The sequence below is a fragment of the Centropristis striata genome, chromosome 1 (assembly GCF_030273125.1).
Source record: "Centropristis striata isolate RG_2023a ecotype Rhode Island chromosome 1, C.striata_1.0, whole genome shotgun sequence".
Classification (NCBI taxonomy): domain Eukaryota; kingdom Metazoa; phylum Chordata; class Actinopteri; order Perciformes; family Serranidae; genus Centropristis; species Centropristis striata.
This window is the reverse complement of record NC_081517.1, coordinates 43209298-43231009: the sequence shown is the minus strand read 5'-3', so window position 1 is coordinate 43231009 and position 21712 is coordinate 43209298. Positions and strand designations below refer to the sequence as shown.

Here is a 21712-nt window from a genome sequence, read left to right as displayed (position 1 = left end):
TAAAACACTCCACGCGATAATGAAACATACTTAAGTCTATATAAATCACCATAAAGGTAAAGTGTGGGTAAACAGTCTTTTATTACAAAAATAATGTGCCAGCTCAAGAAAAACAGCACAAGATCTCCAAAAAATAAGCATATTATTGTCAGTTAGGATGCAACCTTTACATACACTGTTACAAATATTAAAAACATTTTTCTTTTTTCCAGTTGTGATGTACTTAACATTTTTGATCCCAAAAGTTCACCAGGAAAAAAAAAACATTTCATGGCTTTGGTGGAAGAAAAAGGCAACAAAACATTACACTTAAAATGCTCTGCCTTTTCCAATTATTTATGCAAAGAGAATAAATATTAATATAATAGTTATATATTTTAAATCTGTTTTTAAGAATATATAATTTACAGGACAGAAATATGTAAAGTTCAATCAAAAAAAATAAAATAAACAACTTATAGCACCACATTATCCAAAATAAGAAGCTTATGTGTCATGAATCTCTTAATCATGTGATTCAGTTTTTGGCTAAATGTCAAAAAAAGTGCAACATGTTTGTAATTTGACACACTGAGGTATATGATATTTGATATATTGCATTTGCAGCCACTTTCCCCCCACAATAATCTCCTGTATTGCCACAGGAGAACACTAAGAACCTGACACTGGATATTTAACTATGCAGACTGATGAACTCATTTCTCTTGCGACAGGGGAACTTTGGGTTGTACAGTTTTGCTTCACTATGTACAAACATCTCAAGTCAGTTCTTTCATTTGTAGTCAAGTGTCTCCGATTTGGAAACTCCGCTTACGTTATTTTTTCTGTCGTGTAGTGCTGCTCTTCAGTGTTCGCTTACTGTCAGCAAGTGTCTTTTCCAAAATGAGTGTCGTTCCGTTTATAGTTTGGCGCACTCTTCACAATGGTTCAGGTACTCTGCAGCGTCCCTTTCGCTGAACGTGGCGAGGCACTGTGGGCACTGCAGCTCTGACAGACCCAGGCATTCGTTCCATGGGGGGCTGGGTGTTGTTGCTGCTGCTGCAGCTGCGGGCTGTTGCTGCAACTCAGCAACAGTGGCCCTCAACAGAGGCTCTGAGGAGTCCCTTTGTCGCCTTGAGCTGATCCTGTGTCCTATGTGCACACGACACATGGGGACCACTTCTCTGCTCTCTCTGCTGCTGGCTCCCTGCTGAAGACAATTATGTTTAAGGTATAAGGTTAGAGCATGTGAACCAAAAGAGAAAGCAGATTTACACTACCGGTCAAAAGTTTTAGAACACCCCAATTTTTCCAGTTTTTTATTGAAATTCAAGCAGTTCAAGTCAAATGAACAGCTTGAAAGGGTACAAAGGTAAGTGGTGAACTGCCAGAGGTAAATAAAAAAAGGTAAGCTTAACCAAAACTGAAAAATAATGTACATTTCAGGATTATACAAGTAGGCCTTTTTCAGGGAACAAGAAATGGGTTAACAACTTAACTCTATGGAGTCTTGGGCTATTTTGTCCATTTTTTAATTCTTTTCATGTCTTTGTAAGTCATTTTGTGTCTTTTTTTTGTCATTTTGTGTCTTTTGGTGTTTTTTTAGTCCTTTAGTCCAACATAAAATGTGATTTTGAATCTTTTTTTTACTTTCAAAACACTATCATGCTCAATAAAGAATTTTAAATGTTGCAAATGTGCATTAATTTCAGAGTACACTGAGACATTAAACTGCATAATTTTCAATTAAATTCTGGAAAAGTTGGTGTGTTCTAAAACTTTTGACCGGTAGTGTATCCCAAGATGCACTCTGTGTGGTCTTACCTGTTTGTGTAGCTGCTGTTTTAACTGATGCATCTGCTCCCTCAGGTCCAGGATCTGACCCTGTGCTCGCTCTCTGTCTGCACGCTCCGACTTAAAGTCATCGGCATAGATGAGGACCTGATGAAGAAAAACAAAGAACCTTTTAGTCTGTTTGTTTTCTCAACAGTCTGAGCTACATGCAGACAAATGCAACTAATGAAATTTTAGGTTTAAAATGGCAGAATACAGAGCTGTAAAGAGAACCGACCTGCTGCTCCAGAGTCTGGATGCGCTCTTTATCGTGCCTCCTTATCTCCTCCACTTCTCTACCCAGACGTGCACACTCTATCATCTTGTCCTCCAGTAAGCCGTTGAGCCTGGAGATCTCCTGATGCAGCAACCCCGTGTTTATAGAGCCCAGCCCAGGCATCAAGCCCTGCCCAGAGGTCTCCTTCAGCCTCTGACACAAACCCCTGATATAGTCCTCCCTGCTGGAGTCGTACTTCTGCCACTGAGAATTCAGACTTTGTACCTGAAAGAAGGAACATCAAAAGCTCAGGTCACTCAGATGTTGAATAGAAGCACATTAGTGCTGCAACGAATGGCCGTTTTAATACTTAAACAGCACCTTAGTATCTTGTATTAAAGGTTTATTTTGTAAACTTTCTCTTTGTGAATACTTACATATGCCACTCGCTGCTTTAGCTGTTGATTTTCCTCCTGAAGTTGACAGATTTGGGCATTTACACCACTCATTTCAGAGGAATCTGTCATCTGGAGAAGATATAATTGAGTTACAACAGAGCCCTCCAAAAAAACGAACAAAAAAGTCCAATGCACAAGTAAATAAAGGCACCGGTCACCAAAAAAGTATACAAAAACATATCCAACACAGCTGAAAGCCTCACACACCTCCTTAGAGTTTTGCTGCTGAGCCACCTCCTCCACTTCCCCTCCTTTTTTGTCTTTCTCCAGCCTGGCCAGCAGATCCTGGCACACCTTCACCGTTGCTCCGAGCTGGCTGCGCAGCTGGTCAGCCTCCTCGGCCAGGGAGGTACAGAGCACGGCCCTGGTGGCCTCGGAGCGCTCCCGCTCCTCCAGGGCCACCCGCAGCCTGTGGATCTCCTGGTCCTTCTCGTGGTCCGGCTGACACCTGACGCTCTCCAGCTCCAGCTCCTTCTCCCGGAGCTGCACGTTCAGCCTCTGGATCTCCTGGGAAAGGGAAGACAGGGGTTATTAATTGCATGATATGTATTTTGTTTGTAATATTTGGGCTATTAACCCTTAATAGGGCACTCATTGAAATACTTGCAAATTCCAGATTTCAACCCTAGAGAATATTGGAGGATATTACATAAAGCCAGAATGTGTGAAATGTGTAAAAAAAAAAACATACGGACCTGGGGGAGGGGGGTAATATTTTGAAAAAAAAGTTTAAGAGATTAAAGTGGCAAATCTACAAGAAAAAATGCCTAGATTTGAGATTTAAAGTGGTGAATCTGGGAGAAAAGAGTAGCTTTTCCCACTTTTTTCTCGTAAATCTGCGACTTTTTTCCCACAGATTTGCCACTTTAAATCTCTTAAATCTACTTTAATCTAGTAAATTTGCAACTTTTTTCTCGAAATATCACCTGAAGTTACCAAATATAGTTCTTTGCCTGATAAAGGGTTACTATTAAACTATTAATTATGCATCAACTATACATACAAATACATGTTCAAATAAATTATACCTCAAATTATTGCAAATAATATTTGTTCTGTTGATTTTCTGTCATATATGCCTGCTTGTATCCGTGAGGAAGATCTTTCAGTTAAGAATTAGTCCAGCATATAACACTTTATAGCAACAACAACCACCAGCAGGATGAAAGTAATAACATATTAAATATTGACATATGGGCTTAAGGTTTTTAAAGCTAACTTGTTAAGCCACTTGTGGGAAGTTTCCCTTTATGAAACAGACTATTATTCTCCTTCAGCCAGTTTTAGGCTCCACTTATGTGCATGCAACAACATTTAATAAACATATTTAATAAGAAAATGACTTTACCTCTGTTTGCCGAGATGCCTTGAACTCCATATCGTTCCTCTTCTGTTTCAGCTTGCATATTTCTTTACACAGACTCTCCAGCAGAGACTTGGACGGCCCTATGACCACAGACTCGTTATCTCCCACGGTCATGTAGATCTTCTCATACCTCCCCAGCCTCGCTTTTAAATCTGCAATTATATTGTCTTTAACATAAACCTGCTTGTTGAGGAGGTCGATTTCCTGCCGCGTCTCATGATACAAAGTATTCAGTGTGCTGTAGCTCCGCAGTTTGTCTTTCAGCGCGTCATTATCCGTGTTTATACTGACGTTATCCATGTTTGGCTTTTTAGTAGATTTTGACAGACAGATTGGTGTTTTAATAATCCAGCATTTGACGCATCTGCTTCTCGCTCCTGTGTCTTTTAGAAAACGAACCGAGCAGGTCAACTGTTTTGAAGATTTGGCGCATCGGTGGTGTCGAGAATAATATGCCCGATCAGTCTTTGGGGGATTTCCTAGGGAACTTCCCCGTGGACTTTTTTGAGCGTCAATGAGCATTGCCTGCTAGAGACTCACTGTCGACCGTCATTGAGGAGGTAAAAAAAGGGGTTTTATAGCCTGCTGGCACACATGGTAAAGAAAACAAAGAGGCGCAAATGTCGAATATAAGCTGAAAAAAAAAAAAAAAAAAAAAAAAGTTTAAGCAAGCTCCCACTAAGGGCTGAACAAGAAATACCGGTGCTGCCTTCAAACCCCGTCGTAAAGTTGAGCTCTCGCAGCGAGAGGTGCGGTTTTTTTAGTGTTTTTTATTAGCAACAGCCTAACAAAACGTTATGTACAATGTTGATATTGGGAATTAGCCTATTGTGCCATTTTGACATCATGATACTTGAATTTGGAATAATAATAATCCCCAAAGATCATGCTGGTATTTTACAAGGGAAATACGCCAGAACATCCTATTTATTAATTAATTTAAAAAAAAGGATAATAAAACAAAATAGCCTAACAAAACGTTAGGCTATAGGCTAGGATATTACATACTGCCAGAATGTGTAAAAAAAAACATACAAAAATAATATTTTGAGAAGAAAATTGACGAGATTAAAGTGGCAAATCTACAAGAAAAAAATGTGCAGATTTATGAGATTTTAAGTGGTGAATCTGGGAGAAAAAAGTTGCTTTTTTCCCCACTTTTTTTCTCGTAAATCTGCGACTTTTTTCGCACAGATTTGCCACTTTAAATCTCTCAAATCTGCAACTTTTTTTCTCGTAGGTTTGCCACTTTAATCTAGTAAATTTGCAACTTTTTTCTCGAAATATTACCTGACTCTAACCACCAAATATAGTTCTTTGCCTGATAAACACTAACAAAACGTTAGGCTATTGCTTATTGAGTCGTTGACTAATAAAGAGCAAAAAAAGTGTTCTTATGAAATACTTTTTTTTATTTTTGGGCCACGTAGTATAAGTGAAGAGGGGGGAAAAAGTTCCTGTTATCAAACAAAAATGTTTCATCCCACCCAAAAGCTGTAGGCTAAAACAGAAAGTATCTTCAAATAGATATGAAGTCCCCCGTAAGTAATAACAAATATTTTTGCATGGGATGACAAACTAATACAAACAGTATTGAATTTTCCCAATGGTAGTTTACAGGGTTTCCACGCATCCTGTCCCCTAAACGTCACATCAGTGCCTCTGCAGTGTCACAACAAAATCCCCATACACTTAAGAGGTGTTGATTTTTCCCACAGTTCTGAAGGCACCATAAACACGGTCTTTTGTCATTATGATGTAATTTAATATTTCTGTTAAAAGTTGCGCAGTTATGGTCTCACCAGTGACTGTGTGATGACATTATAGCGGCTCAGACTGATACAGGCTGATTCATACTGGGACTGACCATTGTGTGCTTCCTAATAACTCTGTGGGGCATTTCTGCTTTCTGAAACTTTGGAAAAAGTACTATATCCGCTACCGTTACGAGATTATGTACAGTGTTGATATTGGGAATTAGCCTATTGTGCCATTTTGACATCATGATACTTGAATTTGGAATAATTACAATCCCCAAAGATCATGCTGGTATTTTACAAGGGAAATACGCCAGAACATCCTATTTATTAATTAATAAAAAAAATGTAAATAAAAAAGAAAAGGGATAATAAAACAATTCTAATAAATTAGTCATTCTTTAAATTAAATTTCCACAGTGGAGGATTAGTAAATTTCCATCTAAAAAGACCACAACATGATTAATCAATCTTGATTTTACAAGTCTTCATTTACTTGTGTGACATATACAGGTGCATCTTAATAAATTAGAATATCATGATAAATGGTTCGCACTTATACAGTGGCGGTTCTAGACCATTTTTACTGTGGGGGCCAAGGAGGGGCCAGTGTTTAATCAGAGGGGCACATTAGCACATTAAAAAATGGCAAAGGTGATATTTAAGCATTCAAAATCTTTGTTTTAGCTTATTTAAACACAAGTTTAGTATATTTGGAAGATACAAATACATTGATTTAAATAATGAGACTCGCCAACAATAACAGTTTTTTTTGTATGACAATGACATTTCTAAATCTTGTGCACAATATTATTATTATTATTACAGTCAGAATGATCTATATATATATATATATATATATATATATACATTCTGACTGTACTCCACTTTCAAAATAAATAATAATATTGTGCACAAGATTGAGAAATGTCATTGTCATACAAAAAAAACTGTATATATATATATACACACACACAATATTTTAATGCACAAATAAACTATTATACAATGTACACATTCTGGGTTCCTTTTTTCTGTACAATCAGATTGTAGAAGGTTAGAATTGTTCCATTGTTCATCGTTATATATTGATAATTTTATTATTAATTTGACACAGGCGCTTTACACTACAGATGCGCTAATTCACCCTTTCACACACACATTCATACTGGTGGCAGAGGCTACCCCAAACGGTGCCACCTGCCACCATTGGGAATTCATTCACTATCTTGCTCAAGGTTACTTCGACATGTATGAAGCTGTGAAGTGTGTGAAAATAATGTGGGAGGATGTGTCAGGGTGGGATTTTTAACAAATCTTTCAGGCCTTTTACCTGCCGTGGTCAGGAATCGAACCGCCGACCTTCTGATCAGCGGGCGACCGCTTTACCAACTGACAGCTGCCCTCATGGAAATTTCCATTTCCAGTAGTTCAAGTCAAATAGCCCCAACCAAGTACTGAGTGCATATAGATGGACATTCTTTTCAGAGGCCAACATTTCCATATTAAACATACTTTACATACACTACACACAGTACAGTGATTAAATAAATATTCAGGTTATGTACTTTAAAATACACACACATATATATATATATATTTAAAAAAATTAAATGAGACAAAAATCTAAAAGTATCGATCTAACAGTATAAACATACTGTTAAAAAATAAATGCCTGGCATTCACAATATTACTTAAGTAAAAATAAAAGTGCTCATTATGAATAATGTCCCCAGTGTCCAAATTGTCACATATTACTGTTCTTATATCATTTCTCATAACTGCCATTTTAATGGTGAAGTTATGCAAATGTAATCTTCTTATAGTGTTTGGTTCAACAAGTAATATTTATAAAGTGATTACATGTTTTGTATTAAAAAAAAACTTTAATTTGCCAAGTAACAAACATGATAGCTCTCAAATGTAGTGAAAGAGCCCTTTATCAGGCAAAGAACTAAATTTGGTAACTTCAGGTAATATTTCGAGAAAAAAGTTGCAAATTTAAGAGATTTAAAGTGGCAAATCTGCGCGAAAAAAGTCGCAGATTTATGAGAAAAAAGTGGGAAAAAAGCAACTTTTTTCTCCCAGATTCACCACTTTAACCCTTAATAGGACACTCATTGAAATACTTGCAAATTCCAAATTTCAACCCTAGAGAATATTGGAGGATATTACATACTGCCAGAATGTGTAAAAAAAAAAAAAACATACGAAAATAATATTTTGAGAAAAAAGTTTACAAGATTAAAGTGGCAAACCTACGAGAAAAAAGTCGCAGATTTATGAGATTTAAAGTGGTGAATCTGGGAGAAAAAAGTTGCTTTTTTCCCACTTTTTTCTTCTTAAATCTGCGACTTTTTACGCACAGATTTGCCACTTTAAATCTCTTAAATCTGCGACTTTTTTCTCGTAGGTTTGCCACTTTAATCTAATAAATTTGCAACTTTTTTCTCGAAATAATACCCGACTCTAACTACCAAATATAGCTCTTTGCCTGATGAAGAGTTAAACAGGTGCAGCCCTTTGCAGAAGTATTGTACACAATAAATAATAACTCAAAACCATGACCTTTTGTTAAACTACATGAGCAAAAGTCCATTCCCTTCAGAGTCGGACTCTGGACTACACAAACACTATATAATATATATTCTACTCATGATCAGGTCAGAGTGAAACTACTGTCTAGACTGTAGGTGTACAGTTAAAAACCTTCATTCATACTATAGGCCTCATTATTCTACTGGCCAGTGGGGAGTCCCGGTATTTTCTGGGTCAATCACACCATAATGTCACATGAGGGCTGCAGAGGTGAGTCATTGAGGTCACATGTCATGTGACAGTTGTCAGCACCACTTGAATGAAGCTGTGAAGTGTGTAAAAACCATGTGGGAAGAGGTGTCAGGGTGGGATTTCAAACAAATCTATCAGGCATTTCACTTTTCACTTTAAGTGCACACAGAAGAAGTGAGGTGTCTGAATGTGGTTTCCCTTCCCCAGGAAATACTCTGAATAGAGGTAGTCTGGATATTTTAGATACCACTCCTTGTTTAGCTTCACGAGAAGGCGCACCTTGATCATGTGACTTCAATAAACGAAGCTGAAAGGAAAGAGGAAATGACGGGACTCCCCACCGCTGATATGAGCCTTTTGTCAGGTGGCAGTAAACCTCTTAAGACTTTTTCTAGACACAAGTGCATATTTTCTTAAAGTGTTTGTCGTCCAGGTGCAAAAGTACCTGGATGACTCAGACGAAAAGTTAGAAATATTTAACTGCATCACCTCATGACAACATATAGACCAGAAAGTAAAGTAAAGTAAAGTAAAGTAAAGTAAAGTAAAGTAAGTAAGTAAGTAAGTAAGTAAGTAAGTAAGTAAGTAAGTAAGTAAGTAAGTAAGTAAGTAAGTAAGAAAGAAAGAAAGAAAGAAAGAAAGAAAGACATCATACTGATGATATGATGGCAACAATGCTATAGTGACTAGACGGTATATAATATATAATATAATATGTAGTAATAAATAGTAACAATATAAAATAAAAATAAATAAAATAATATGATATATAATATAATATATAAATATATAGTAATAGTAATAATAATAATAAATAAGGCGGGTATAATAATAACAGTAGTATATTACAGTATATAGTATAGTATAATAATAATAGTAATGTCAGCAACAGTATATATAATAATAACAATAATAATAATACTACTACTAATAATAATAATGATAATAATAATAATAATAATACATTTTATTTGGAGGCGCCTTTCTTGGCACTCAAGGACACCGTACAAAAGGATAAAAAAGAAACAGCAATAAAATACAATATAAAATACACAGAATGAATAACAATACAATACAATACAATACAATAGACATATTCATCAAAGGGAATAAGCAGTTTTAAACATGTGTTTTGAGTAGTGATTTGAAATGGGGGAGTGAGTCAATACTACTAGTAGTAGTAATAATATTAATAACATAGCAAAGTGTCATGCAAGCAGTGTTGGAATGCAGCTAAGTAGATTTACAAAAGTACTGTACTTAAGTATAATTTTGAAGTGCTTGTACTTTATTATTTCCATTTTATGTAACTTTATACTTTTACTCCACTAAATTCTGAGGCAAATATTGTACTTTTTACTCCTCCATTACATTTAGCTGACAGCTTTAGTTACTTTTCAGGTCGAGATTAACATAAAAACATGATAAATTTAAGGTGGTTAGACTTTTAGTTAAATCCCAACAATATATTAAGTAGTTAAAGTGAGCCTTACCTGTAAAAATGTACAATAAGTACGTTTTGATGCTGATACTTTTTTTTTTTTTTATACTTATATTTTTTATTAGTTTTTATGTCAGGAATAGTCAAACATGACAACATCACAGTACATTCAAATGAAAAATAACATAGCCAGGCAATTGTATCACGTGGGGACGGTCAACAAATAAAATTTTGCACTACTCAGTCCAAACAATATATGTCCCTTGGAATGTATCTGGCGGTTATACACCACGTTAAACAGAGCATTAGCAAGACAATAAAATAAAAGTAGAAGGGGGGGGGTCATGAATGACCCTCCTCGTTTGTCAAGAACGCCGTCCATTTTTTCCATCTTGCATAATACAGGCCTTTTCTTAGTCTGAGCAGGAAGGTTAGTTTCTCCATCTGGTGAATTTCTTTAATGACCTCTAACCAGTCAGAGGTTGTGGGTGGGTCTGACTGCAGCCACTTACGGGTGATAGCTTTTTTTGCTGCTGCAGACATTATCCTCAAGAGGTATCTATCATTTTCTGCCATCCCGTCTGGTAAATCACTTAGAAAAAGAGTTGTAAATGGCAGAGGAACCTGTTGTCCCAGTATCCTTCGTATGGTTCCCACAATATCGTCCCAAAAAGGTCGTAGACCTGGGCAACTCCAAAAGATGTGGTAGTGGTTTGCCTCTTCATTTCCACACTTCCTCCAGCATGTGTGAGCCGTTGTTATTGAATATGTTTTCATTTTAGGTGTTACAAAGAAACGAACAAGGTTCTTCCAACAGAATTCACGCCAATACATAGAACAAGACGTGGAAAAAGCATTACCACACATATTATCCCATTGTTTACAGGTTATTTTGTCATTTAATTCTCTCTCCCATCTCTCTTTGATGTATGTTGTGGTATTATCTCTGCTCTTTGCAATGCCTTGGGAAAGCCTTGAAATAACAGATTTACAGGTACCATTATATGCCCGTATTATTAGTTGTATTATTTCGTTTAATTCTGCAGTTTCATTTTCCCGGATTTCTTTCATAAAATATTGACGTACTTGTAAATATCTAAAAAAATCGTGATTTTCTAAGTTATATTTTTCTTTCAGTGCTTGAAAACTTTGTAGCCTATTTTTTTCCATTATATTACAAAAGGCAGTAATACCCTTATTGGTCCAGTACTTAAACCGAGAGTCCATACCATTCGGTTTAAAATCAGTGTCATGTCCAACCCATCTGATTTTTTTCAATTGATTCCACAAGTTGAATTGTTTCACAACCCCAAACCAGGTGTGTAATGTAAAGGAGACAAATGGGCTCAAATGCTCTTGAAAAGTTGTCATTAATTTGTTATCACCAATCATTGCTTGTATGGGGATGCCTTTGCATTCCCTTTCCATATCCTTCCATTTTGCCTCATATCCACTATCACACCAAAGGACCATATATTTCAACTGAGCAGAATGGTAATAATCCTTGAGATTAGGGAGAGACATCCCACCTCTTTCTTTATTAATAGTCAGTGTACTGTATCTAATCCTTGGTTTTTTCCCTCTCCAAATAAAACGTGAAATTTGCTTGTCCCATTCATGAAATTGACTAGTTGGAATTTTAATAGGCAGTGACATAAAGAGATATAATAGTTTAGGTAAAATAGACATTTTTATAAGGTCGATTCTTGCACTGAAGCTTAGTAAAAAAGATGACCAGCTGCCAAGGTCTTCTTTGATTTTTTTGTTCACAGTTTCATAGTTTTTTTTATACAAATCGTTAGTACAGTATGTCAACCAAATTCCCAAATATTTAATTACTTTTTGAGACCAATCAATTGGTATTCTGTGTTTGAGCTCCGGTGAGGGAATATAATTGAACGTTAATATTTGAGTTTTCTGTATGTTGAGTTTATAACCCGAATATGTGCCAAATACATCAAGGAGATCTAAAATGATAGGAAGGCATTTTCCTGGGTTATTAATGTAAAGCAAGACATCGTCTGCGTACATCGCTATTTTATGTTCTGTATTATCAATCAGAATTCCCTGTATGTTACAGTTTTCTCGTATTGCCTGTGCCAAAGGTTCCAAGTACAGCGCGAAAAGGGCTGGCGATAAAGGGCATCCTTGACGTGTGGATCTTTCCAGATTTATACGATCAGTGAGGCTTCCGTTTATCCTAATTCTTGCTGTAGGGGCAGTATATAATGTTTTAAAATTGTTAATAGCTTTTTCATTGAAACCAAATCTTTTCAAAACTAAAAATAAATATTCCCAACTAACACAATCAAAAGCTTTCTCTGCATCTAGGCTTGCCAGCACTGCACTAGTTTTATTTTTCCCAATGTTCTGTATTATATGAAGAGAGCGTCTGATATTATCATGTGTTTGACGTCCCCTGATGAACCCAGTTTGGTCACTATCAATTAATTCTGGCATAAATGAGTCTAATCTTCGGGCCATTATTGATGCATAAAGTTTATAGTCTTGGTTTAGAACTGAAATCGGCCTATATGAACTACACAACATTTTATTCTTTCCCTCCTTGGGGATAACCGAAATGATCGCCTCACTCCATGAGGGTGGAGATGATTTGTTTTCTAATGACCAATTAAAAGAATTAAGAAGTATTGGATTCAGTTCTTCTCTAAATATTTTATACCATTCAGCTGGTAGTCCATCACTTCCTGGTGTCTTATTATTTTTAAGTTTATTCAGTGCTGTTTCAAGTTCTTTTTCTGTAATCTGTGATGTTAAACATTTATTTTGATGATCTCCAATTGTAGGTAGATCTAGGGAGTCTAGAAATGTTATTATATTTTCTTTAGTTTCTAGCACTGGCTGCGAATATAGGTTCTTATAATAGGATTGAAAAGCAGCATCGATCTCCTCTAAGTTATGGTATATTTGTCCTGTTTTAGAGTCTGATATTTTGTGTATTGATTGGGAAATTTGCTTTTTGCGTATTTTCTTTGCTAGTAATTTTGTAGCCTTAGGGCCCACTTCGTAGTATGACTGTTTTATAAATTTGAGTTTTTTCTCCAGTTCCTCTTTATAAATATCCGATATCTGATTTTTAATTTCCTTAATTTTTGACAGGATTTGGGGGTCTTGGTGTTTGCAGTGTTGCCTTTCCAGTTCTTTTAAATTGTCTTCAAGCTGTTTTAGTTTATTTTCTTTTGCCTTCTTGATTGCCGTACTGAGGGATATCAGTTTACCCCTGACAACTGCCTTTAAAGTATCCCATAATATATTTGGGTTCACTTCCCCATTGTCATTATGGTCAAGAAAGGTCTTAATTTCAGATTTCACGTCTTGTATTACTGATTTGTCATTAAGCAGACTTGTATTCAGTCTCCAAGTAGTTTTCTTCGATCTACTGTCTAGATACAATTTCAGATAGAGTGGAGAGTGATCAGAAATATCTCTAGTTCCGATTTCGCAATTCAGAATTCTATGTCTATCATTTTGAAAAATGAAAAAATAATCTATCCTTGAATGTACAGCATGGGGAGCAGAGTAAAAGGTGTAACTTTTGTCTAACGGGTGAAGATCCCTCCAAATGTCAAGTAAGCCCATCTCGTCCATACCCTTCCTCAGCACTTTAGTTTGAGGAGTTATATTTCTCTTACTGTTAGATGTGTCTAATTTGCCATTCATTACTGTGTTAAAGTCTCCTGCACAGATTAGTGTGCCTTGCGATTCTGAACCAATCAATTCAAGGAGCTTTTTTGTAATGTTTTGATCACTTAGTGGGGGTAAATAAACTGAAATGAGTGTGGTCAGGTGATTTTCTATTTTCCCTTGCACCAATATATATCTCCCTTCACTATCCCTAATCTCCCTAATTAATTCAAAATTAACAGAGTTGTGTATTAAAATTGCAGTACCTCGTTTATGACCTGATTTGAATGTGCTGTAGAATGTGTTTTTGTATCCAAATGTTTTCAATTTTTCATGTTCATTTCTGGATAAGTGGGTTTCTTGCAAAAAAATAACTTTATTATTCTCTCTTCTTATTTTTGCCATTACTTTACCTCTCTTAACAGGATTATTTAAGCCATTTACGTTCCAAGAAGCTATTGTCAAATTGCTATACCCCATAGCAACAGGTTAATCCACATGTGCCGGCTTTATGAACATATGTACTGTGAGAACAACAACAAAAAAAAACACTTACATGAACAGAAAAAATAACATTGACTTCCAACCTCAGGGTCTTACACTGCCCTGTCTTCTTCCTACACCTACCCATTCACTGGTGGAGAATCAGTCCTACTTGTGTAGGGGCTCCCTCTTTGCAATAAGCAAAGTGTCCTTTTCTCTTGAGCCAAACAGTCATTTACTCTCCACCCGATCAAGTTTGCTCCTGTGAGGCGGCGGGGGTAATAATAATAATAATAACAGGCCACGTGAGCTCTAGCGTGGTGTTTACCTTACTGCCGATGAAAATCTCTGAGCCTCTCCCGGACGCGTGTGGATCGTTCTCCGTCCTTTCTGCTCCAACATGCGTCCTGGGTGAGTTTCTGCTCCCAGTTGGTGATAGTTTTTTGCGGCAGGTCAAGTTGAAAGCCCCTCTTTCTCATGTCCTCGCATACTTCTGCTGCGTTGCTGTAGAGACGCGGTCCGTTATCCCAGTGGATTCTCATCCGGGCAGGGTAGGGAGTCTGAAAACGAATCTGCTTCTCTTTCAGTATCTTCTTTATATCCCTATACTCCCGGAGTCTGTTGTTAATTTCTGTGGGGAGATCGTGGGCAAAAGTGACTGGTTTCCCGTGACAAGTGATTTTCTTTGACCAAGCCGTCTTCAGTATTTTGTCTTTGATGTCATATCTCTGAAAGTTGACTAGAATAGACCTGGAAACTGCTCCGTCCTGAGGCTTTGGTCCGATAGACCGGTGGGCTCGTTGGATTTGTAGATCAGCTGTACTATCCAGCGCTAGCTCCGTCTTCAGAAAGTTGTCAATAAACGTTAGCATCGAGCTTCCTTCGGTGTCCTCTTTAATGCCGTATATTCGGATGTTATTACGGCGTGATCTTCCTTCCAGGTCCGTTACCTTATCTTGAAGCAGTTTTTGCTGTTTCAGTGAATGGAGCAAAGCATCCCTCAGCTCGGTGTTAGCGGTCTCCGTGTCTCCCACTCGTTGCTCCGCTTCAGTTAGCCTTGTGGCTTGGTTACGGACATCGCTGACAACACTTTGTATCTTTTGGTTTGTCTCTGCTCTGAAGTTATTAAACTCCTGCTTAATGTCGTTCTTGAAGTCCGTTAGATCTCGCTTGAATTCTTTATGCATGTTTTGAATGTCTTTGCTTAAGTTTTGAATGGCTTTGGTCGTTGTGAGGCTCTCCTCTTCACTGTCGGATTCCTCCATGCTAGCCGTGCTGTTGTTCGTTGTGTCTTTCCCCTTCTCCTGGTCTTGAATATTCTTTTCCTGTTTTTTATTACCCCGCGATTTTTTCTTGCTTCTTGTCCCACTCATTCTAAGTCATATTAGTTTCTTGTGATAGCAATATTCGTAGTTTGGTGGGTTTTTCTATTAAATTGATCGGGAGAGCTTGATACCTATGTCGCCATCTTCAAACGCTCACCGGAAGTCGATGCTGATACTTTTTATACTTAAGTTCTAAAGGCAGGACTTTTACTTGTAGTGGAGTAATTCTGCAGTGTAGTATTAGTACTTTTAGTTAAGTAAGAAAAAAAAGAGAAAAGTTGGGTGAACTCAAAATTTCAAGGCAACAAACTTCGATAAAATTTTAAGTTGGACAATTAAACTAAATATTTTAAGTTTTGTTTTTGAGTTTGCTCAACTCTGAATTCAGATTTTTGTCAACTCAACTGTAAGTTGTACTAATTTATAATTTTACATTGTAATAACTTTTAATCCTTACTTCTGCTAACTTCTGCAATGTGCTGAATTGGCACGATTGTAACGCCGCTATGAAATGTCAGCTAAGTGTCAAATGTCAGTTGCGACCACAATTTTGAGTTAGCATTGATACGCTAATGGCTACTCTTGTAGCTGTAACAAGCAGCGCCGCTAGCATCAGTTAGCCACTAGCATCAGTTGGCCGCTCGCTTTCGCTAATGACCAAATTTCACCGCTTTCCTGCATTTCACAACAAAGAAATAAGAGTTATCAGAACTATTGTCCCTTGTTGTGAACCCCAACTTAAAGATATAAGTAACAACAACTCAAAGACTTGTTTTTGAGCAGACAACTGGCTTCCTTTGTTGTGCTAACTTACATTATTGCCCTAAATGTCAATAATTTATATTTCCAAGTTTTACCAACTTAAATCACTGTTTTAGGCCAAAAAATACAAGTTGGCTTTTTTGCAGTGTAGTTCTTCCACCACTACCTGTAAGTAGTTTGTTGTTGTTGACCCTACAGTTAGTTAACAGGTCCAGGATGTGATTCTGGATAAAGACTGAGTCTCATTCCCAGCTTGTCAAATATTGATGATTTGTATCGGTGTACCGTCAATGTACACCAACAAAAAGTATCATATTTGGCTAACTATCTTTCTCCAAAATTGCATACTGCTTTTTCAATTTACTGACCTACAGGAAACTAATCACAAAATGCTTTGATAATCAAATTTGAAATAAAAAAAAACAAAAGCTCAAATTTTGCTAGTTTCAGCTTCTCAAATGTTACAGCCTGAGTTTGATGGTTCTAATGTTGTCATTGTGTGGGGCTTTAAGGTGCCTCTTTTGGTATTAAGTAAAGGGAACTAAAGACTTTAAATGGCACTTGTCAAAATAAAAGTTTCCCTTGAAGGCTCACAAAACCCCCCCAGAAAAAATGGTAAATTTGGCATAAAAAACAAACTGGAATCAAACCAGTAATAACAAAAGACAAAATAGCAATCATATAAGTAGAATCATTTGGGTGATCTATTGATAGAGTAAACTTTTTCAAAATAAAACCCTCATTACAGAAATTTCCTACAGTAATCAAGTAGTGAAAAAGAAGTGGGCATCAGGAATATATATAAAAAAAATGTAATATGTGCATGTCATTTAACTGGCACTAAGCTTTATTCAGCATTATAAGGTTGAAATATCATGGTGTTTTTTTTTAAACACCATTATTAAAACTTTTATGCTAGTTTTCTCATTTAAAAAAAACCTGTAAAACATCACTACCAAATTTCTCACATGCATTCACTTACCATGAACAGATTTTACCATTATATGCCACTAGATGGCAGTGTTTCATTGAGAATATCGGTTTATTTTCAATCTTAAAACTGCAGCCATGAGGATAATTTTTTAAAAATTCCTCTTATATATTATATTGATTTCCTGCACACACACAATGAAAAGAGGCTTTTCAAAACTTGTCGTTGGCAGCTTTTAATCGCTGAAAACTTCATACAAGAATAAAAGGCAGTATTTGATATTTACACAGTAATACTTTCAAAAAAACAAACTTTTTACATTGCACACACAGACACACACCACCACTTGATTATTTGCGCCTAACAAGTTACTGCTCATCAAATCAACACTACCAACCAAAACTTAGATATTCATCCTCTAATAATACCTAAAAAACAAACTTGTGTCACTCATCGAACAACAGGATGGAGATGCAAACCAAAAACATTTAAAGTTTAAAATGAAGTATGAAAGTCTGGAGTAGAAAAATAGTATCATACTGTGGTAGAAAAGATTACTTAGAGTATTAAAATGGACAGGAAGAGAATATAGCCAGCTATCTCTCATTTTTGCTTGAGAAAAATGGTAGGAATACAAAAACACGAATATTATTTTTGTCTTTGAACATCACACACAGGGATCACAGCTTCACTCAACATGCACGACACAATATGAATCAATTGTTACTGTAGCATTATGACAGAAGAGTTTTTATAGGAGGCAAATATCTAAAAACATGTTAAGAGCTCTTTGTATTTAACTTAAGTCACTTAAATCAGTTAAGGCATTTAACCTTTGTGATGTAATTTGTTCCTTTTAGGAGTTTTGAATAGCCCGAAACAAACATCTGCTGATTATTTAACTTTTTTTGGAGAAAAACCCCATGAAAAAAGTTCCACCTTTGCAGATCCCCAGGGAAAACCAGAAGAGAAAAGGAAAAAATTGAGAAAATGTCTTCAACTCACCCCAATCTGCTACTTTTCACTCCAACCATATAATTAGTGATTCCTTTACACCTTGGACACAAGCTGAGTGCAATTAATGAGGTGACAGCAAGAGCAGCTCCCCAGGAAAACACAGATCACTTTAATACTGACCACTAGGGGGCGGCAAGTGCTCACTAAGTGCAAAATTAATGGAAGTCAATGGATGACCTTCACAAAATCTCACATTGCTCCAATTTAAGGGACTTTTCTTCTATAATATCTGACTTTTGTGTCTGTACCAGATGTAAATGTGTCTCCAGCTGGCCAATTTGTGTGATTTAGCCACTTAATGATGTGGCCTTATTGATAAATTGGGAACTTTTTTGAACATGAAAATCCAGAGGAATTATAACTGTAGAGTTTTTTTAACAGGCGGATGAGTTTTATATTTTCTTTTTTTTTTTTAAAAGATATTTTAGCATTTGTAATTATAAACTAGTGGAAAACACATGAAGTGATGTGCTGTCTGAGCAACTTTACCCCCTTAAACTTATGTTCCCATATAACAGAGCTGTTTTCTCAATTATGTTACAAGTAAAAGGTATTTTCTCCCAGATTACGGTCAGTTTATAACACGTGGTTAATGTTTTGAATTAAACTACTTGGTTTGGTTTAGGAAAAAAGATCAGGTTTGGGTTAAAACAAGTGCGTTTGTTACATAACTTTTTAACAAAATGAGTCAACGTCGGTTTCACACTGGACATGAACAGTAGTCTACAGTAGCTTAACCCTTTATCAGGCAAAGAATTATATTTGGTAACTTCAGGTAATATTTCGAGAAAAAAGTTGCAAATTTACTAGATTAAAGTGGCAAATCTACAAGAAAAAAAGTTGCAGATTTAAGAGATTTAAAGTGGCAAATCTGCATGAAAAAGTCGCAGATTTACGAGAAAAAAGTGGGAAAAAGCAACTTTTTTCTCCCAGATTCACCACTTTAACCCTTAATAGGGCACTCATTGAAATACTTGCAAATTCCAAATTTCAACCCTAGAGAATATTGGAGGATATTACATACTGCCAGAATGTGTAAAAAAAACATATACGGAAATAATATTTTGTGAAAAAAGTTTACGAGATTAAAGTGGCAAATCTACGAGAAAAAAATGCACAGAATACGAGATTTAAAGTGGTGAATCTGGGAGAAAAAAGTTGCCATTTCCCCACTTTTTCTCGTAAATCTGCGACTTTTTTCGCACAGATTTGCCACTTTAAATCTCTTAAATCTGCAACTTTTTTTCTCGTAGGTTTGCCACTTTAATCTAGTAAATTTGCAACTTTTTTCTCAAAATATTACCTGACTCTAACTACCAAATATAGTTCTTTGCCTGATATAGGGTTAAAGTCTGACCCATCAATCAATTTGTGATTACAAACATATTTTTGGCTATTGATGACCTTTGTCAAGCATAAAAAAAAACCCATTTCCTTCAAAATGTAATTTGCAATGCAGTTTTGTTGAATGGTAACACACTTTTCAGGAGAGCAGGCTGGTCTGAGGCTAAAAAATACCTTTTCTTGAGTCTAGAGATGAATCTATGAGCCATAATTGCACTTTGTGTGACAACTGAAACAGGATTATTGGAAAGAGCTCAACTATCTTTTTCTCCAACAGTGACACATGCAGTTTTTTCCCCCTCCCTAGCACTGCAGCTTGCGGATGCTGCGGGAAATCCTCTTAAACTCTCGCTGACCCTTCTGCCAGCGCTTCAGCGAGGTGATGACTAGGTGGCCGTCCATCTTCTGGCCCATGACCAGGTAGGCGGCGTGGATGTCGTTCATCTCCTCACAGATGCACTGCAGGCCGTCCTTCAGCCACAGCACCGTCTTCCTCAGGTCGCGCTCCGTCACGCCGTTCAGCTTGTAAATGGTCTTGCTTTTGTTCTCCGGCACTATCTTGGTGTCACCATTGATGTAGGAGATCTCTTTCACTTTGATCTTCAGAGCTTCATGCAAGCAGGAGAAAAAAAATAAGGGATTGTTTTCATTAAAAAACTTTTTGACATGTTGTCCTGATCATGAAAGCCATATGGGAAGGCCTATATTTCCAAAAGGTTTAGTGCTAAAATGCATGCAATAGCTGCACAAAATACACATTCTTTCTTTCTTTGGACTTCCCAGTAAATGAAACACACGAAACTCTTTTCTCCTGAAATTTCCCGGAACCTCCCTTTATGACCTTTTGGGGCCCCTGAGTTTCACCTTGGGAACTTGTGCTCTAATAAAACCGGTGGGTGGACTTACCAAAGTCATTCTTACACAGGTTGTCAACAATTTCGTTGTCGTTTTCATCTGTTTCCTTGCAAGCATCGCACACTCTGGGCACTAAAAGAGAAATTAGATTAGGTGAATATTACATACAGCGTACATTCCAAAAGAAAAAACATAATGCAATGATGTGCAAATCCTTTTTCACCTACATGCAACTGAATACAGTACGAAGACAAGAGTGCTTAAACTGGGAACTTTTTACAAATTCTGTTTGCACAATATCCCAAATTTTTGGGAATCAGGGTTGTAATTTGCCACAATTCAACACAAAATGCGCAAAATAAGTAATAATAATAATAATAATAATTCATTTTCTTTAATAGGGCGCCTTTCAAGGCACTCAAGGTCGCCTTACAACATGAAAAAAAACAATGCAGAACATCATACACATCATACAATTTAAACAAATCAGAACATTTACGATGCGCATGTCTAGATTTTAAGTATGCTGCAACTCTGACAAATGACTGAGGAGACAGATGACATTTATTCATGCACAATGCTAAATTTGCTTCTAAAATACAACTCAATAAAGTCTTACCTTCTTTGGTGACTGGCACAAAGTTCTCCATGGTTGCAGGCGGTATGCACAGGTCGTTGTCCAGGGGGAACCGGCTGCAGTCCAACATCTTCGGCCAGGGGAAGCCAAACGCGGACATCACGGGCGCGCAGCCGTTCTTGACGCTCTCGCACAGAGACCTGCACGGCTGAATGGGCTCGTCCAAGTCGTCCAGACAGACGGGAGCGAAAAGGGAGCAGAGGAACTTTCTCGTGTCGGGGTGGCATTGCTTCTGAACCAGCGGGATCCAAGACGAGGCTTGCTGCAGAACTTCAATCATGGTTTCGTGCCCGAGCAGGTTCGGGAGGCGCATCTCCGTGTACTCTATATCGTGGCACAGGAGGAGATTTGCAGGAATGGGCTTGCAGTTGTTCTTTTTGTAGAATAATTCATGCTGGCCGAAGTTGTATAATCCGTGGATGGCTTCCATGCAGGGTATTGTCATCACCCACAACACCGTCACGGTGGAAATAAAGACTCTCATTTTGCACGCGTGTAAAACCTGCAAAATATAAATGCGTAATCAGACGTTGCTGAGCATCAGTCAGCGTGGATGGAGGCTCTGTCAGTGGCCAGCTCCTACTGTAACAGGAGGTTTTCTTCCAGGCATGTCTGGGAGGAGTCTGGATGGTGTGCGTAAAGTCCGCTTCTCCATTCAGCACTTGGTTTCCTCTTTATATCAGGTGGACAAAATGCGTCTCCAAGCCCAAATTCTCACTCTGCGTCTTGGAGGCATTATTGATTTATAATTACAGCACATTGGATCTTATCACCAGTCGTTTTCTTTGCAATCCTCCCCTCTATTTCATCTCCAACCCTTCTTGGCAATCATAACAAAACGTGTCTGACAGGTTTTCCTCATTACGCCCAAA

General features: G+C 37.1%; 2 protein-coding genes across 2 annotated transcripts; both read right to left on the bottom strand.

The window, feature by feature from the left end:
• Positions 1–68: 68 nt before the first annotated feature.
• tnip2 (TNFAIP3 interacting protein 2) lies at positions 69–4486 on the bottom strand. The gene is made up of 6 exons (XM_059343125.1): positions 3836–4486; positions 2695–2994; positions 2467–2556; positions 2051–2314; positions 1804–1920; positions 69–1189 (listed from the first exon to the last, which is right to left on the bottom strand). The coding sequence occupies exons 1-6, from the start codon at positions 4373–4375 to the stop codon at positions 899–901; spliced, it is 1602 nt and encodes a 533-aa protein (XP_059199108.1). The 5' UTR covers positions 4376–4486; the 3' UTR covers positions 69–898.
• Positions 4487–19488: 15002 nt separating this feature from the next.
• Positions 19489–21344, bottom strand: sfrp2 (secreted frizzled-related protein 2). Its single transcript, XM_059343218.1, has 3 exons — positions 20823–21344; positions 20255–20335; positions 19489–19956 (listed from the first exon to the last, which is right to left on the bottom strand). The coding sequence occupies exons 1-3, from the start codon at positions 21322–21324 to the stop codon at positions 19652–19654; spliced, it is 888 nt and encodes a 295-aa protein (XP_059199201.1). The 5' UTR covers positions 21325–21344; the 3' UTR covers positions 19489–19651.
• Between the last annotated feature and the right edge of the window lie 368 nt (positions 21345–21712).

Coding starts and splice junctions, on each gene's coding strand:
- tnip2 (XM_059343125.1), bottom strand. CDS start 4,375: ATGCTCATTGACGCTCAAAAAAGTCCACGGGGAAGTTCCCTAGGAAAT. Junction 2,995..3,835: donor AGGCATCTCGGCAAACAGAG/GTAAAGTCATTT, acceptor TCCCTTTCCCAG/GAGATCCAGAGGCTGAACGT. Junction 1,921..2,050: donor TCCAGACTCTGGAGCAGCAG/GTCGGTTCTCTT, acceptor TTTCTTCATCAG/GTCCTCATCTATGCCGATGA.
- sfrp2 (XM_059343218.1), bottom strand. CDS start 21,324: ATGAGAGTCTTTATTTCCACCGTGACGGTGTTGTGGGTGATGACAATA. Junction 20,336..20,822: donor TGTGCCAGTCACCAAAGAAG/GTAAGACTTTAT, acceptor TTTCTCTTTTAG/TGCCCAGAGTGTGCGATGCT. Junction 19,957..20,254: donor CCTGTGTAAGAATGACTTTG/GTAAGTCCACCC, acceptor GCTTGCATGAAG/CTCTGAAGATCAAAGTGAAA.